This window comes from Arvicola amphibius, chromosome 8, assembly GCF_903992535.2.
Source record: "Arvicola amphibius chromosome 8, mArvAmp1.2, whole genome shotgun sequence".
Taxonomy (NCBI): domain Eukaryota; kingdom Metazoa; phylum Chordata; class Mammalia; order Rodentia; family Cricetidae; genus Arvicola; species Arvicola amphibius.
In genome coordinates, this window is record NC_052054.1 from 54787530 (window position 1) to 54805211 (window position 17682).

Here is a 17682-nt window from a genome sequence, read left to right on the forward strand (position 1 = left end):
TCAAAATGCTAGCGGCCAGCTTAAAATCCCTCATATTCACCAGAGAAAACTGGAAGAGTTCATTCTTAGGGAACTGTCAAACCCCAAAGAAAGGACTGGTGGGGGTGGAGGGTCAGTTCAGGGACCACTCAGTAAACGTTCCATATCCATGAACAGTCACCTCCAGTGACCAGCCTCAGCATGCCCATGACTAGCTCCCTCACCCTGGAGAAGAATATGGAAGAGGGACCACAGGGCATTGAGAAAACACCCCACCATTAAAGGCAGTCTAAAGCAAACTGCCAGGAGGGATCTTGGAGGAAACAGAGACAGTGTGAGGACAACTTAGACACACTATTATAGTACCCTTAGCACAATATTAAACCCAAGAAACGGACCAGGTAGTATATGAGAAAGGACAAACCTTGAACAAGAAATTAGATTATAAAACATAAAAAATATTGTAGATTTATTTAATAGGAAGCTTGTGGGGTTGGAGACATAGCTCGGTGGATAGGAGCACTTGTTGCTCTTTAGAGGACCGGGGTTCAGTTCCGTTCACCCACTTGGCAGCTTACAACCTCTATAACTTTAGTTTCAGAGGATCTGATGCCCTCTTCTGGCCTCTGGGGTCACCAGGTGCACTTGTAATACACAGCCATACATGCAAGGAAGTACTCATATATAAAATAACGGTGAATTAAAAGTAAAAGCAAGCTTAGAATAGGCAAATAAGCAGCTGGGCATGGAGACCTGTCCCTATGTTCCCTGTGCTCATTAGGATGAGGAATGAACATTGTAAACTCAAGATCTACAGAGTGTCAGGAAACTTACCTTCCCTATCCTTGTTTCTGAGAGTATGGAATATATTCTGTCAAAGACAAGGAGACAGGGCTGAAGACACGGCTCAGTGGTATGTGCAAAACCCTGGAATCAGCCTCAGCATTATTTAAAAAAAGAAGTCTAAAAAGTAGGTGATGAGACACAGACATGAACCATAATAAGGCCTACAATAGCAGCTTGTACCACATGTCAATTTTGTTCCAGTTAAGAGTCCGAGGCACAGAGAGATTAAGTAACTATTGAAGTATCCCAAGCAGATCCGCTGCAGGGTCAATCCAAATCCTTCAGTAGCGTGTTTCCCTATGTGTCATGCTAGCAAGTCTTAGACTCATAGCTATGCATGCAAGCGTCACTAAGACAAGAGGACAAATAGCTCCAGGAGGGATTCCTCTCTTTCTGAAAGTGTGTGTGTGTGTGTGTGTGTGTGTGTGTGTGTGTGCGTGTGTGTATGTGTGTGTGTTCATGTGTGTGAGTGTTTGTGTTTGTCAGTGACAGTGCACACATGGCACACAGCCCACATGTGGATGTCAAACGGCAACCTCAGATGTGAGTCGTTGCTCACAGTATGTTTGAGGTAGGCCCTTTTTTGTTCACCCATGAGCTCCTAGGGACTCTCCTTCTCTGCCTTCCATCTTCCTGCAGGAGCACTGGGATAACAGATTACGTTCCTGCATCTAGCTTTTCTGGGGGACCACGCAGCAGCCCTCATGCTTGCTGAGCTGTCTGCCCTACCCCAGGAAAAGTATCTCTAAGAGTAAAACTGGAATTAATAAGTTACCTAATATGCTTGATCATACTGAGAATTACAGATGGCGAGGCAAGATGGTTCACACCTGTAGCCCCAGCATTTGTCGGGAGAGCAGGAGGATTACTAGTTCAAGGTCATTTCTCAGCTACGTCATCCAGTTTGAGACCAGCCTGGACTACATGAGACCCTGTCTGAAAAAAAATTAAATTTGGGGGTTAGAAAGATGGCCCAGTGCTTCGGGGCACTTGCTGCTGTTGCAGAGACCCAGTTCAGTTCCCAGCACCCACATGGAGCTTCATAACCATCTAGTTCCAAAGGCCTGCCTCACCTTTCTGTATAAGTGTCCAGCCAGGCAGTGGTGGCATACCCCTTTAAACCCAGCACTCTGGAGGCAGAGGCAGGGTATCTCTGTGAGTGTAAGACCATTCTGGTCTATAGAGCAAGTTCCAGGATAACCAGGGCTACACGGAGAAACCCTGTCTCAAAGACTCTCCTCCCCCAGAAAAGAGTGTTCATGAAATTGAATGGCATACTTTGCCAAGCCTGGAATCCCGGTTTCTGAGAAGACTGGAGCAGACAGATCCCAGGTTCAAGGCCTGCCTGAATTACAGAGGGAATTCATAGCCAAGCTGAGCAATTTAGTGAGGCCCTCTGTCAAAATAAAAAGTAAAAAGTAGAAGAGATGGAGGTGAGTTCGGTTTTAAAGTGCTGACTACCATGTGTGAGACCCTCAGTTCAATCCCCAGAATTACACAATAATAAATAAAACAGCCACACATGGAATAAAATGAAGCAATTATTGGCCTATTTGCAGAGAAAAATTAAAAATGCATAAGAAAGGAAATGTAATCACAATGTTCCATATGGCTTAGAGACTAATATTTATATAGCATAAAAATTTAAGTCCTGAATATTTTATAAGAAATGGATTTTGTTTATGAAATGATGGACATACCATTTAGAGTTAGGAGATATTTTCAATTTTCATTCAAAAATTATTAACCAAAATTGTAAAAGTAGATTCATTGAGCCAAGATGAGAGGAAAATGAAAAGCATTCGAGAGAGATCGTGCGAAGTTCCACAGGACCCACATGACGTGGGAATCCGCAGTCAGCCCGCACTGCGCGCTGGTCCCAGTCATGCTTGCCTTCCTCACCAAGTTCTTCCTCATGTTTGCCTTTCTCTTCTGACCTGTTGGCCTTCCTGCCTTCAGAAATTTGCTCTGGCCTTTGTCCAGCTTTAGCCTAGCAATAAGCGCCTTGCTCAGGTGAACACCTGCAAGGGCTATTGTGTGGGTGCTGTTCCCCTGCACTGCATATTAATGTCGTATTTCTCTGCCTTCATCTGAACCCCCTTGCCGTTAGCTGGCCTTTGCAGTGTCTTTGAACCACCTCAATCTCATTGTCCTCAGCAGCCAGGGAGCAGGCGTATACTGCAGCAGTTCCCCAGGGAACAAGCGAAACACACATGGCCTTCCTGCACACTCAGGGGCTTTTGTGTGGCTTACTGCAGTCTCAAGTCACAAAGGGATGAACTTCACGAGCATCATCCAGCACCAGTTAGAATAAGAACTAACCAAAAAGTTTGATTGAATAGGAGGAAGGTAGGGGGAAGTGTTTGAACATGTGAAAGATTTAAGTATTTCTTTCATGTAGTAATGGATAATGTCTAAAGTTTTAAAATCAGGAAAGAGCAATATTTGAAAATAGAAGAAAAGACTAAAGAGAAGGACTTAGGGTCTGCAAGGTGCTAAACCTTTTTTTCTTAAAGCGTTTTTATACTGCATGACTTTTAAATACTATTCTCTTTATTTCTGTTTTAAAACTATAATTTAATTTCACTTCTAGACCTCAGTCATAAAAAACAACTTTCAGAGATGTGGGCAAAACATACTAAAATATTAATTGTATAAGAAAGAAAATTAAAATTGACCCGTTGAAAAAAATTTGAGATGGGTATGGTGGCTTACACCTGAAATCCCGGGGTAGAAACAAGAGTTTCGGGAGTTCATGGTCACCCCCAGCTTCACGGGACCCTGCCTCAAACAAACAAATGTATGAAAAGGCTGCGTGAAGTATGAGGCAGCTGAGGTTGTATGTGAGGTTATTTTGACAGCTGAACTGAATCTATGTATGCAGATGGCACTACTAACTCTAATTGGGTTGCATTAGAATACGTTGCAAATTTACATTTTGGTTGAAAGATGCACTGAATAAGTTAAATGAAAACTAGCAGCTCTCCCTTGGAGTTAGAGGTATTTATGAAGCCATAACATAGATATGGATTATGGGGAAAGCAAGTCAAAACTCAGGGTTTTTGCAGACATGCATAGTTGTAAATCTACACAAGAGTGGTCCAGGAACACCCAAGTAGTTGGAGAAATGTCCTAAAACCTAAGTCTTTCTCCCCATACTGATTTTAGGTTTAGAGGGAAATGATGTGGAAAAGCATGTCAAGTGGAGCTGGTGTGGAGGCTGGGGAGCACCGAGATGATGCAAGCAGTTTCCACCTCTGCCCCAGGGACCTTGTGGAGACTACTCAGTCCTCATCCCATGGGAAAGACTGGCTTATTGTCCGTTCACAAGCTTTCCTATCTGAGTTGTGAAGAAAGAATCCGCAGTAAAGAGAAAGAGACTCACTCAAAGCAATTAGTTTCTAACTATGTGCGGACCTCATTCTTCAACTCTTTCCGTGAGTTTTCCTAGTCACCTAGATTGTAGTAACATGTTTGTGTGAACCTCATTAAGATAACGATCCGGTTCCATGAATAACTCAGAGTTAGTACACACTATCTGTGTAGCATAACTAAATCTCAGAGGGTCAGAGGGTTACTCAATAATCTCCAGTTTGTTCATGTGATTTACTCTTCCATTATTTCTGTGACCTAGTCTCCCTCCAGTTTTGAATTTGACTGTAAGATCCTGAAGAAGATAGCAAATTCACTTACTAATGACTCCTAACCCTGGCACTGGTACTTGGAGTAGTCACCCTTCTGTCCAGAAGTGTCTGTGCGCGGGCATGTGTTTACATTTGGTTGTCTCTGGGTAACGCTGTTGGTGACAGCCTGTTCTGTCCAGTGGAGTCAAACTGGTAGAAGCAAGGTGCCCGTGGAGGACGGGAGTTAGGCCTGGGCGCTGATGTGGCCTCTGCCGCATTGTGTAACTGTAATCACAATCTCTGATGTGGCCTCTGCCGCATTGTGTGACTGTAATCACATTCTCTCATATCCTTTTATTGTTCCTGTAAATTTATGGCATTGAACTGGGTCGTTTGTAAACTATGTTTTAGTTCTCAAATTAATCCAAAACATAGATTTCTTAAGAGATACAATACAAGAAAAAGATACATCTCTGTTTAAAACTTAAACCAGGACCGGTGAGATGATTCAGCAGTAGAGACATGTGCGGACGGGCCTAGGGACCAGAGAGCCATCCCTGAGATGTCAGGGTGGAGGAAGAAGGCACTCCCCTCCGCTGTCTCTCACCACACTTGATGTGCCCCCCATAACAATTGAAATGTCGGGTGTGGCCGCACATGCCTTTCAAACCAGCGCTAGGGAGGCAGAGGGGAAAGGATCTCTGAGCTCAAAGCCAGCCTGGTCTACATGGTCCAGTGCAGGCAGAGCTGCAGTGACGCCCTGTGTCAGAAGAGGGGGGCTGGTAGGACGGCCCGTGGGCTGAGAGCACTGCGGCTCTTGCCAGGGACCCCGCTCTGGTTCCCTCACCTCCGTGATGATTCAGTGTCTGTGACTCCGGCTCCAGGGGGACCTGACCCCCTTCAAACCTCTCTGCAGGCTTTAGTCAGAAAGGGTGCACTCATCCACATACAATAAATAAATCTAGAAGAAATTCTTTCGGAAAGAAAATCTTGTTCCTGATGTTGGAAGACCCATGTGATATCTCCTTACCACGTGTAAAGCTACTTTCTGCCCTGCTCCAGCAGGTTGGTGTTGTAACTACTCTTTGATTTTCTGTGCAGAGAGAGAGGACTAGCGACTGGATGCAGACGCAAGCTCGCTTTCTCTTAGTGCCTGTTTGGCAGTGCTGTGAAGCTAGAACAGCACCTTGCAATGTCGTCTCAGGCTCTGCTCCGCAAAGCTTTGCAGCAGCAGCTGTCTTGATTAGATACTGGGCAGTCAGCCCCTGAGCCCTGAGCATAGACACCCTTCCTCAGGAGACAGTCGGGAACAGAAACTGGGCCCCGTAACAGCTGAATAGCTGTTGAGCACTGTCTCCATACTAAATTCAACACATCCCTCACTACCTTCATTTTAAATTTAAATTTGTAGCTGCTGAAAAATAATGATCAGGTGAAAATGCAGTTGGTGAATGGGTGATTCACCTGGGGAGGTGAAGTCATTACTCGGTTTTCATTTCACTCTAATGAAAGAAGTGAATCCTTCGGAGAACCACAGTGCCCTGACTCTCTCGGGGCGACCAGGGGCTATTGCAGGTCAGCAAGCTTTATTTTTAATGATCCCGCTAGTTTTCTGCTGCCATTATAAGTCACCTGAAGAAGTAAGAATTATGATTATATTCTCGGCTGTTCCTGAAAGTACTGAAATGTCACTTAGGCTTGACACATTCTGACACTGTCATAACCAGCCGTAAAATACCTTAAGCGTATTACACATTGCTGTTGCTGAGCTGTAACTCACTTGTCCCTGGATAGCCTCTGTTACTTTTTTTTCCCCCGAGGTAGGTTTTCTCTGTAGCTTTGGAGCCTGTCCTGGAACTAACTCTTGTAGACCAGGCTGGCCTCGAACTCACAGAGATCCGCCTGCCTCTGCCTCCCGAGTGCTGGGATTGAAGGCATGTGCACCACCGCCACCCAGCCCTCTGTTACTTTTTATTCAAAAAAGATAACAAAGACTACTAGATAAGTCCACTGTGTAATGGAAAAATTAAAAATTGCTGCGAGATCCCTGGCGGCAGCAGGCAGCAGAAATGCTGTAGGTCCCCAAGCGGTGATAGCAGGCCATGTGGCAGCAGGCAGCGGGCCCTGAGAGCAGCCAGTCCCAGGCAGAGACGGCTGCCAGTCCCGAAACGGGAGGGGTGAGGGAGAAGTGGGGAGAGGCAAAAGCTGCCTCTTTGAAAGAGGGAAGAAAGGAGAGGGGGAAGAGAGAAAGAGATGCAAGCAAGAAGATGCATCCTCAGCGGATGGAGGAGGGAGTGGGTGTGGCTTGTCTCTTAAAGAGACAGAACAACCATTACAATTACACAATGCATAAAATTAATAGAGTTTCTAAAATGAAAGAGATACACATTAGGGGTTCTCACAAATTGCATATGTGAAATTCTCCTAATCGTTTAAGATAGTTTGAATCATTTCTTGCTGGAGGGAGGAGTGTGTGTATGATTGATTGAGACAAGGTCTGATGAATCTCAGGCTACCTCCTCAAATGATTCTTGAATTCCTGATCATATTTGCCTCGGCCTCCCAAGTGCTGGATTAACAGATTAGACCATCATGCCTGTGTTATTTTGAAGCATTTCTAAGGAAGTAATGTTGTGAGCATTTGAAAGAACTATTTGAGTGACCTTGGAATATGACTGGATATCTTCTGAATTGAAATATTCCTTAAGTAATCCCACCATGGGCTAGAGATGCAGCTCGGTTGTTAGGGTACTTGCCTAGCCTGTACAAGGCCCTGGGTTCAATCCCCAGCACCACATACAAATAGGCATGGTGGTGCACACCTGTAATCCTAGACTCAGGAAGTGTAGATAGGAAGATCACAGGTCATCCTTAGCTAAATGGGTGTTTGAGGCCAGCTTGAGCTACTTGAGATCGTCTCAAAACCACATAAGTAAACTGTAATACAAAGGATCCCAGCACTTGGGAGATAGAAGGAGGCAGATTTGTAATTAGAGGCCAGCCTGTGCTGCTTATAAAGAATCTGCCTTGGACTGGAGAGATGGCTCAGAGGTTAAGAGCACTGACTGATCTTCCAGAGGGCCCAGGTTCAATTCCTAGCACCCACATGGCAGTTCATAACCATTTACAACTCCAGTGCCACCTTCTGGCTTCTGTGGGTGCCAGACACATATATGGCACACAGACATACATGCAGCCAAAACATACATTCATACACATAAAATAAAAAATGGAAAGTATTTTTAAAAAAAAAAAAAGACCCTGTCTCCAAACAAATGACCACAGCTAGTGAACTAGTGTCTGTGTGCATGTGTGTGCGTGTACATGTGTGTGTGTGCGTGTGTGTGCCGTATGTTGTATTGTCAGAGAACAAAGTGACTGACTATAGAGGGTGCAGCAGTAATTTGCCTTAAGGTTCCTTGTTTTATTGAGGTGATAGGAGAAATGTACTGAGATTGTAATGTATAGATGTGTGAATATCAGTGTAATTAATGCTGGGGTGGGAGTGGGCAGAAGAAAGAACTTGTGTCCAGTTGTAAGTTGGGACAGGGCTTTGGGAATGGTGACGTGTGATATAGCTCTTGAAGAGAGCTTGATTATGAAGATGGGAATGGTTACATTGATGGGATTGGAGGAGCAAGTTAAGAGACCAGTGAAGACACTTTGAGGGCCCTGTTGATGGTGGAAAGTCCAAAGCAGAGGATTGCCAATGAAAATGGGAAGTTAAGGGAGGTCAAAGAAAAAATGCATCAGAGCTAAAACTGTAAGCTGTGAAGACAATAGAGGAGCCTGCAGGTGGGAGAGGCATAGACAGCCAGGATGCCAAGGCTGGGTAACAGGAAGAGGAATGTAAATGGAAAAGCCAGTCTCTTAGATTCTCAACATAGTGTGCTTGAGGTGCACCCTCCAAGTTGATGGCCACTGTCTTGGGACCTTCTGCTGGGCAAAACCACCTCTATGGTTAGCCTGGTTTTGTGCTCGTGGCTATTCTGAAGCAACAGTAGATTTTTGTTTGTTTGCTTTCTGTAGATGGAACGGCGGGGCTGTGTCCCGCCACCCAGCTAGCTTTACCCAAAATAATTCCACGGAAACTGTATTCATTTAAAACACTGCCTGGCCCATTATTTTCAGCCTCTTACTCACATCTTGACTAACCCATATCTAAAAATCTATGTAACACCACGAGCGGTGTCTTAACGGGAAATATTCAGCATGTCTGACCTGGTGGCTAGCTTCATCGCATCTGTCTCACCGAGGAGAGGCAAGGCGGTCTGTCTTACTTAGGAGAGGCGTGGCATCTGACTGAGCCATCTACCTCACTTCCTTCTTCCTGTTCTGTCTACTTCACCCACCTAAGGGCTGGCCAAGGCAGTTTCTTTATTAAAACAGAAGACCCTCCCACAGCTTTCTCCTGGCCAAACTGGGCAACTTTAAATTCATGTCTCCCCAAAATTCTCCAAAAGCACCAGAAATCAGGTTGCAAAGGATAATTAAGACCTCTAAGTAGAGAGATTTATTAAGTGAAAAAAACAGGCCCCTTCCTTCTCTTTTGAGAGCTGGTCTCCATGCTTCCCCTTTGTGTATTGCTCCTCCACTTGCCAGCGGACCAGAGGAAGAGATGATGAAGAGCTGCTCCGGCCAGCATTGACATTTCCCTCCTGGTACAGGTCAGCTTTCCCAGATGAAAGGATGGTTCAGTCCATTGTCCAGCAGTTCTGCTCTGAGAATGCCTTCCTTGTCAGATGCCTCCCGCGCAGCGTTATTGATAGGCAAAAATGGCTGAGACTGCATGGAGAGGCTTTCCCTGGGTTCGGCTGCTTTTCCTGCTTTTCGAGCTTTGTAGCTGGAAAACCTGGCAGCAGGAAGCCTGCTTCTACTTAACCAGAGCTCTGAGAGCTGCTCTAACTTCCTGGCTAGTGGACCTGGTCGGTTTCTGTCTCACTGTATCCAGACCATTCTGGAGGAGGGTGGAGGTGTCCTTACCCCTTGCTCTGTGCTGCTTTTTAAATATGTACTCCACTTTCCCTCTCAGTGCCTTGCAATGCAGATGCACAGGGACTTGGTTTTCAGGAAGATCTGTTTTCTCCGTACAAGGCAGGAGACTGAGGCAGGAGGGTTGCCACAAGTTTGAGGTCAGCCTGTGCTACAAAATGAAGTCTTGTCTCAAAAAGCAAAACAAAAGTGGGGGGCGGGCATAGTAGAGGGGAGAGGATGGGGAATAAGAACATGAAGGAATGGGGTGGTTGAGTTGGGAGAGGGACAGGTGATGAATGGGTAACTACTGGTTGTAGGATTTCCTACAGCAGACAGAGAGGGAGAGCAATGGAAGAGATCTCTTGATAGAGGGAGCCATTATGGAGTTAGAGAGAAACCTGGTGCTAGGGAAATTCCCAGGAATCTGTAAGAATGACCCCAGCTAAGACGCCTAGCAGTAGTGATTTCAGTGGGGGCCTACATGTGCAGTCAGAGAACAATGACCAGAACCTGGAAACAACCTAGATGCCCCTCAACTGAAGAATGGATAAAGTAAATGTGGTACATTTATACAATGGAATATTAGCTCAACTGTGAAAAACAATGACATTATGAAATTTGCAGGCAAATGGATGGAACTAGAAAAAAACCATCCTGCGTGAAGTAACCCAGACTCAGAAAGACAAACACGGTGTGTTGTCACTCCTAAGTGGATATGAGACGTAAAGCAAAGGACAACCAGGCCACAGGCCACAGCCCCAGAGAAGCCAGGACCCTAAGAGGATCACCCTGGGAAGGGGAATTAGATGAGATCTTTTAGGTAAACTGGCCTTCTCCTGTAATCGGATTGGTGGCTACCTTAATTGTCATCATAGAACTTTCAGCAACTGATGGAAGCAGATGCAGAGATGCACAGTCAAGCAATGGGCCAAGCTCCTGGAGTCTAGTCAAAGAATGGAATAAGGGATTATTTGAGCGGAGGGCGGGGTGGGGGGAGTCAAGATCATGATGGGGAAAACCACCAAGACATCTGACCTGAGCTCGTGGGAGCTCATGAACTCTGGATCGACAGCTGGGGAGCCTGTATAGGATCAAACTAGGCCCTCTGCATGTAGGTGACAGTTGTGTGGCTTGATCTGTTTGTGGGACAATGGCAGCGGGGCCAGGATCTATGCCTGGTGCATGAGTTGGCTTTTTGGAGCCCATTCCCTATGGTTGGATGTCTTGCTCAGCTTTGATGCATGGGGGAGGAATTTGGTCCTACCTCAACTTGATGTGCCAGGCTTTGTTGACTCTCCTGGGAGGCTTTACCCTTTCTGAGGAGTGGATGGGGATGGGAAAGAGGGTGGCAGGAGGCAGGGACAGAGGGGGAACTGGGGTTGGTATGTAAAATGAATAAGAAATTTTAAAGAAAAAAAGGTGTCCCAATATGCAGCTTTCAAAGCATAGACAATAATAATTGGAAATTGGAAACAGTTCGTTTACGTCATCTCATCCCTCTTTGTTACCTGACTTACAAGAAGCAGAAGCCCGCACTGCGCCTCCATTACTTACCAACAGGCATGAATCTGTCTGCCGTGGTTCCTGTGGACCCGAGCATAACCTCTTGGGGTGAATCCCTTCCTGCACCCTCCGGATCAGAACCGGCTCTGGTGGAGCTTTTGTTGGCTTTATTGTTTTACAGTGCTCACAAGGCTGGCTGAGGAGTTCCCCTGTGCTGGGAGCACTGAGCGTGTTCTTATCTATTTTTGTATTTTTAAAAGATAAAACAAGGTTCAAACTCCACATTCTCTGTGAACTGCTAAAGACTGGGAAAAATTACTTTCTCTGCTCATGACCTGGATTGAAAAGCACACCTACAGGCAAAGAGATGAGTGAATCCCTTCCAAAGACCCTCCTAATGAAGCCCCCAGGGAGTGCAAGGTAGAATTCACAGGGCTTGAGAGATGAGCGCCATAGCAGGGGGAGGTGCCGGACTGGAGCTGGATCACAGCATTATTTTGCGTTAGCCTGTTTTGGGCCCCACTGAAAAAGTTATTTTAACAGTATCTTGCTCTGCTGGAAATGCACATGACAAGTGGCAGATGTCAGAGAAGGGGGTTTACACACTGCATTCTCCTTGGGACCTAAGGAGTCCCCAGAGAAGGGGGTTTACACAGTGTATTTTCCTTGGGACCTAAGGAGTCCACAGAGAAAGGGGGGTTACACATTGCATTCTCCTTGGTACCTAAGGAGTCCACTAGCTGTTCTCTCAGTAACATAGATGCAGAAAGCAGCATAATCAGAAAGGATGCTAGACTGAGAGCAGGCCAGTGGCCTCAGACAAATCAGAGTCTCCCAGATAGGGACCTGGAATATCTGCTTTTCATAAGCTACCTGGGGGATTCTAAAAACACCAGCCCAGAATCTGAGAGAGCACAGAATTGGGGAACTACTAATCGTCCAGTATTCTTTTTAATTTTTATATTTGCTTACTTATTGTCTGTGTCTGAGTATCTGTGTGCCCCAAGCATGCACGTGTTGGGGCCACATGTGCAGGTCAGAGAACAGCTCGTGGGAGTCAGTCCTCTCATCCCACCATGCCATGGATGGAATTCAGGTTACCAGGCTTGGCAGCAAGCACCGTTACCCCCCTGAGTCATCTCACCACCCTGGTCCAATATTCTTCCATCCTAAATCCAGTTAAGGCCTAGAAGCCATATTTTCTAGAAGTCTCCCAACACATCTATCTTCCAAAGAAGTCCCAGGTCTTCTAGAGTGACTGCAGTCAAGACCTTAGAGTATTTGCTGTCCTCAGGAAACGGCCCTCCCACCCGAGGCTGGGCGAAGTCTCTGGTGGTCACCTGATGTCTACTCTTGTGTTTGTTTGTTTTGTGTGTACTCACGTGGCAGTCAGGACACAAGTTGAGGGTGCTGATTCTCTCCTTCCACCATGAGGGTCCCAGGGATCAAACTCTGGTCACCGAGCTTGGTGACAAGTGTCTTTACTCAATGAGCCATGTTGCCATCCCCAGTCTTTTGTTTCAATTTTGATTTTTGGGAGTCAATTCCTTCTCTTCAACATGGGGCTTCTGGAGGCAGAACCGATTGACAGGGTTTTCACTTGCTACACCATCTCATTGGCCCTTCTTTGTGCCTCTTCGACTTCAAAGAAGGGGAACTCTCTCTCTCTCTCTCGTGTGTGTGTGTGTGTGTGTGTGTGTGTGTGTGTGTGTGTCAGAGGACAATTGTAGGTCTTGGTTCTCTTTCTACCATGTGGGTCTTGGGAATCAACTCAGGTTATCAGGCACAATGGGACAATGGGGAGACTTGAATATGTAGGTTAAGGTTTTAGTTTGATGGCTGCCACATGGTTATATCTGAAATAGCCCATGAATGCTCAACCTGTGCTGAAGCCAGCCCAGTGAAGAGTCATGACAAATCCAGATGGAGTGTACATATGCTTAGAGTCCTGCTCTTTCAACTTTTACTTTTAAAAAAATTTATAGACAGGGCCAGGATATGCCTCTGAATAAACTGTGATGTAATCTTAAGGACCTGAGTTTGAATCCCTGACACGTGTGTAAAAGATGGGTATGGCGCCACGTGTCTGCAACCCCAGCACTGGGGAGCTGAGACAGGTGTACCCTGAGAACTTGCTCTCCGGCCAAAAAAGAAAGTAATGTGTCCAGGTATGGTGGTACATGCCTTTCAACCTAGCATTCAGGAGAGATCAACAGATTTCTGTGAGGTTAAGACCAGCCTCGTATACATAGCAAGTTCCAGGCTAGTCAGGACTACACAGCGAGACCCTATCTCAAAAAATACATAAGGTAGAGAAGTGATTGATGCAATTAAAGAAGACATATTAATAGACATATTAATATCAACCTCTAGCCACCATGTATGCCTGCAGGGACAAAAGAGAGAGAGAGAGAGAGAGAGAGAGAGAGAGAGAGAGAGAGAGAGAGAGAGAGAGAGAGAATGTTATAGGCATATGCATGTAATGTGTGCATGTGGGTTTATGTTTGTATATGTATAAATTTCAAACAAAAGTTGAAAGAACTCTTCAGATGTACATATATATGAATATATAGAAAGAGAAATCACTGGCTATATGAATATGTATATGGTTCAATATATGTTAAATAAAACAGGACGTTTGCGGGAAAGGAATTGAATTTTAATTTTTTTAATATTTCTACTACTTTTAATTGTGGGGCGAGTATGTGCATGTGAGTGCAGGTGGCTGCTGAGACTAGACACATCCGCTGCCCCTGGAACTGCAATTGCAGGTGGTTGAGGACCTCCTGACGTGGACACTGGGAACCAAACTTGTGTACTCTGAAAGAGCAGTGCATGCTCTTAACCAGTGAGCTATTTTTCCAGCCTCATGAATTTTATCCTTTAAAAAACAAAATATGAGCCGGGCGGTGGTGGCGCACGCCTTTAATCCCAGCACTCGGGAGGCAGAGGCAGGCGGATCTCTGTGAGTTCGAGACCAGCCTGGTCTACAAGAGCTAGTTCCAGGATAGGCTTCAAAGCTACAGAGAAACCCTGTCTCGAAAAACCAAAAAAAAAAAAAAAAAGAAAGAAACAAAATATGCCAGGCAGTGGTGGTGCACACCTTTAATTCAAGCACTCAGGAGGCAGAGACAAGCAGAACTCTGTGAGTTCAAGGCCAGCCTGATCTACAGAATGAGTTTCAGGACAGGCTCCAGGCTCCAAAACCATGTCTTGAAAAAGGGGGGGGACACAAAAAACACAAAACACTAGAATATTCCTAAAGGGGGGGAACAACTAACAAATTATTTTCTTCTTTTCTCTTTCAGGCTCAAGAAAAGGGAAGATTAAACTACACCAAGGTGGGTCTTTTGTATGCATACTACCATCTGCTTTACAGTTGGTCACTTTTATATCTAAAAGGTCAAAAAAGAAGCATTATGACTGGGCATGGTGGCACAAACTTTTAATCCTAGCACTCTGGAGGCAAAAGCAATCAGATCTCTGTAAGTTTAGGCCAGCCTCATCTGCAAAGACACTGCCATTCCAGCCAGAGCTACATAGTGAGACCCTGCCTCAAAAATAGATAGATAGATAGATAGATAGATAGATAGATAGATAGATAGATAGATAGATAGATAGATAAAATGGATTTCATTACCAGCACCCAAATCATGGCACACAGCCATTTGTAGCTCCAGTCCCAAGGAATACAACACCCTCTTCTCTCTCACATACCTGGTATACAAACATACATGCAAGCAAAACACCCATACACTTAAGAAATAATGTCACTTTTTAATTTAAATAAATAAGTTATAAAGAATCATGATGTTTAAAGCTGTGAGATTGCCATTAGCAGATAAAATAAGATTCATTCAACAGTGTGTATTTATTCACACAGTGTGTTAGATATTGGGAATAAAACGGTGAGGGCCAGCAAGATGGCTCAGCAGGTAAAGGTGCTTGGGGCCAAGCAGATCAAAACCAAGCCTGGTGATTTGAGTTAAATCCCCAAAACCCACATGATAGAAGGAAAGAACCAGCTCTTCAAAGATGGAGGGCATTAAGTGGCTAGAAGCAGCAGGCATGCTAGCTAAGTATCTCCTCTAATGCATCATGGGGGCCCTGCCTTCACAACCTCACCTGGTCCTGATTGCACCCTAAAGGTTCCTCCTCCAAAAATCATCAGCATATCAAATGGGGAACCAAGTTGGGGGCACATTCAATCCATAGGACCAGCAACATGTTGTGCAGCATGGAACTTGTATGAGCACAAGTTCCACATTTCCTGTGGAGCTTTTGAAAGCACACACAAAAAGCACATTATGTTATATGTCTTACTGTCCTACGTGGGGTTTTATTGCTATGAAGAGACAGCATGACCACAGCAACTCTTATAAAGGAAAACATTTAACTGGGGCTCATTTATAGCTTCAGAAGTTTAATTCATTATCGTCATGACAAGAAGCATGGAGGCATGCAGGCAGGCATGGTGCTAGAGAAGGGGCTGAGAGTTCTATATCTTGATCCATAGGCAACAGGAAGTGAACTGTGTGCCATGCTGGCATAGCATGCTGTGGGATAATGCTCTTATACCCTGTAAAGATTTTTCACTTGTATTGGTTTAATAACCAATGCTGATTGGCTAGTAGCCAGGCAGGAAGTATAGGTGGGGCTACCAGACTAGGAGAATTCTGGGAAGAGGAAAGTCTCAATCTGCAGTCACGAATCAGATGCAGAGGAATCAAGATGAGAATGACTCACTGAGAAAAGGTACCAAGCCATGTGGCTAAACAGAGACAAGAATTGTGGGTTGATTTAAGTTGTAAGAGCTAGTTAATAATAAGCCTGAGCTAAAAGGCCAAATAGTTTATAATTAATGTAGGCCTCTGTGTCTTTCTTTGGACCTAAAAGGCTGAGAAACTGGGCAGGACAGAAACCTCCATATACAAATGGCACCAGCATGGGGCAACTACATCCACATAAAACTTGAAAAAGCTTGGGAAGGAATTCTAGACACAAAAGAACAGAGTTAAGCATGGCTTCTTGGTAGCAGTATTTTCTTTTTTTCTTTTTATATATTTTTAGTATTTTTTATTGATTTTATTGAGCTATATATTTTTCTCTGCTCTCCTCCCTTCTCACTTCCCCTTCAACCCTCTCCCATGGTCCCCATGATCCCAATTTACTCAGGAGATCTTGTCTTTTTCTACTTCCCATGTAGATTAGATCCATGTAAGTCTCTCTTGGGGTCCTCATTGTTTTCTAGATTCTCTGGGATTGTGATCTGTAGGCTGCTTTTCTTTGCTTTGTGTTTAAAAGCCACTTATGAGTGAGTACATGTGATAATTGTCTTTCTGGGTCTGGGTTACCTCACTCAATATGATGTTTTCTAGCTCCACCCATTTGCCTGGTAGCAGCATTTTCTCTGGTGGGCTTCCTGACTCAGCATTAGAGCAAATACTGCAGCTCTTTTAAGAAGTCCTGCCATCAAACACTTACATGGTGTTTTTGAGCAGCCAGCGGTATGCTTCTACCCAGAGCCCATGGTTTTCAACAGGGCCTAACTCATACTCGGTGGTATACCTTAGTCCACTTTACTTATCTGTCCTGCTGGCACTGTCATCCTACAGTAAGTCAGTCATGGGAGAAACTGCAGCCATATTACTGTGTGTTTTTACTAGATCATACCAGTGCCAAATTCTTTATTTTCTCATATCCTGCCTTTTCCCCTGCTTAGGCTCATATCTCCTCATCTGAACAACTGAAAATCCTATCACCTGGGCTCTCTGCCTCTTTTGCCAGCATAGACCCATTGCCAGGTAGACTGTCTAAACCTCAGTGCCACAGTTTTAGTGTGCTCCTTCAAACCCCTTGATGGCTCCCACTATCTGCAGGATGCTCGGAGCTTGCCGGGCTGGCATGTGTAAGGCTGTGTGGCCCATCTCTAGAAAGACTCCAGGTGTGGCCCATCTCTAGAAAGACTCCAGGTGTGGCCCATCTCTAGAAAGACTCCAGTGTCACCTTCCATCTCCCTAGCAGCACCAAATCACATCTGCACACCGTCTGTTCTCTGTCTTTTGTTTTGTCTTGTTTTGTTCCTGGGGATCGAACCTAGGGCCTCACTCACACTAGTTAAACCCTCTACCACTTAGCCACATCTCCAGCTCCTCTTCTTGTTTTTTTATTTTGAGATAGTCTCACTGTGACCCAAACTGGCCTTAAACTTACACTACTAGCCTCAGCCTCCCAAATAGCTGGAATTATAGGCTTGCATGGACAGGCCTGGCTTAGTTTTCTCTGTCTTGGTTGTTACTGTCTGCTCTGCTTGGAAGATGCTTCTCCCCGTTTCTGGCTCCTTCTGTCCCTCCTACAATGTAAATTTTAGGAATATCGCCTATAAGGAGGCCTCTGCGCTTGTACAGACTGGATTAGATATGTCTGTCCCTCAACCTTTGACAGTGTGCATCTCTCATTGTGTCTTCTCCGTTGACTTACAGTGGCCCATGATGAGATCGTAGACTGCGAGCTCTTCTAGGGCAGGGACAGGGCTGGCTTTGGTTTGTCTTTGTTTGGTTTGGGGGGAGGTATTTGGTTGGTTAGTTTTTGTTTGTTGGTGTTGGTGTTTGGCCTCTGGTTCCTAACGCTTGCTGCTTAGTAGTGAGTGAATGGAGCCCATGCAGAAATAGAGAGCACTTTGAAGTAAGGCAGGAAGAAGTAAACAGCGGGAGAAAGATGGTCCAGGGCTTTTCATCTCAGTGCAGAGCTAAGCAAA

General features: G+C 45.1%; 1 protein-coding gene across 1 annotated transcript in view; it reads left to right on the forward strand.

Annotated features, from left to right (window-relative positions):
• The window catches only part of Pdss2 (decaprenyl diphosphate synthase subunit 2), a 239951-nt gene that overhangs the window by 194417 nt on the left and 27852 nt on the right, over positions 1 to 17682 (forward strand). The window contains exon 7 of the mRNA XM_038340229.1: positions 14234 to 14266. Within this exon, the coding sequence (XP_038196157.1) occupies positions 14234 to 14266 (33 nt within the window). The remainder of the gene's footprint in view (positions 1 to 14233; positions 14267 to 17682) is intronic.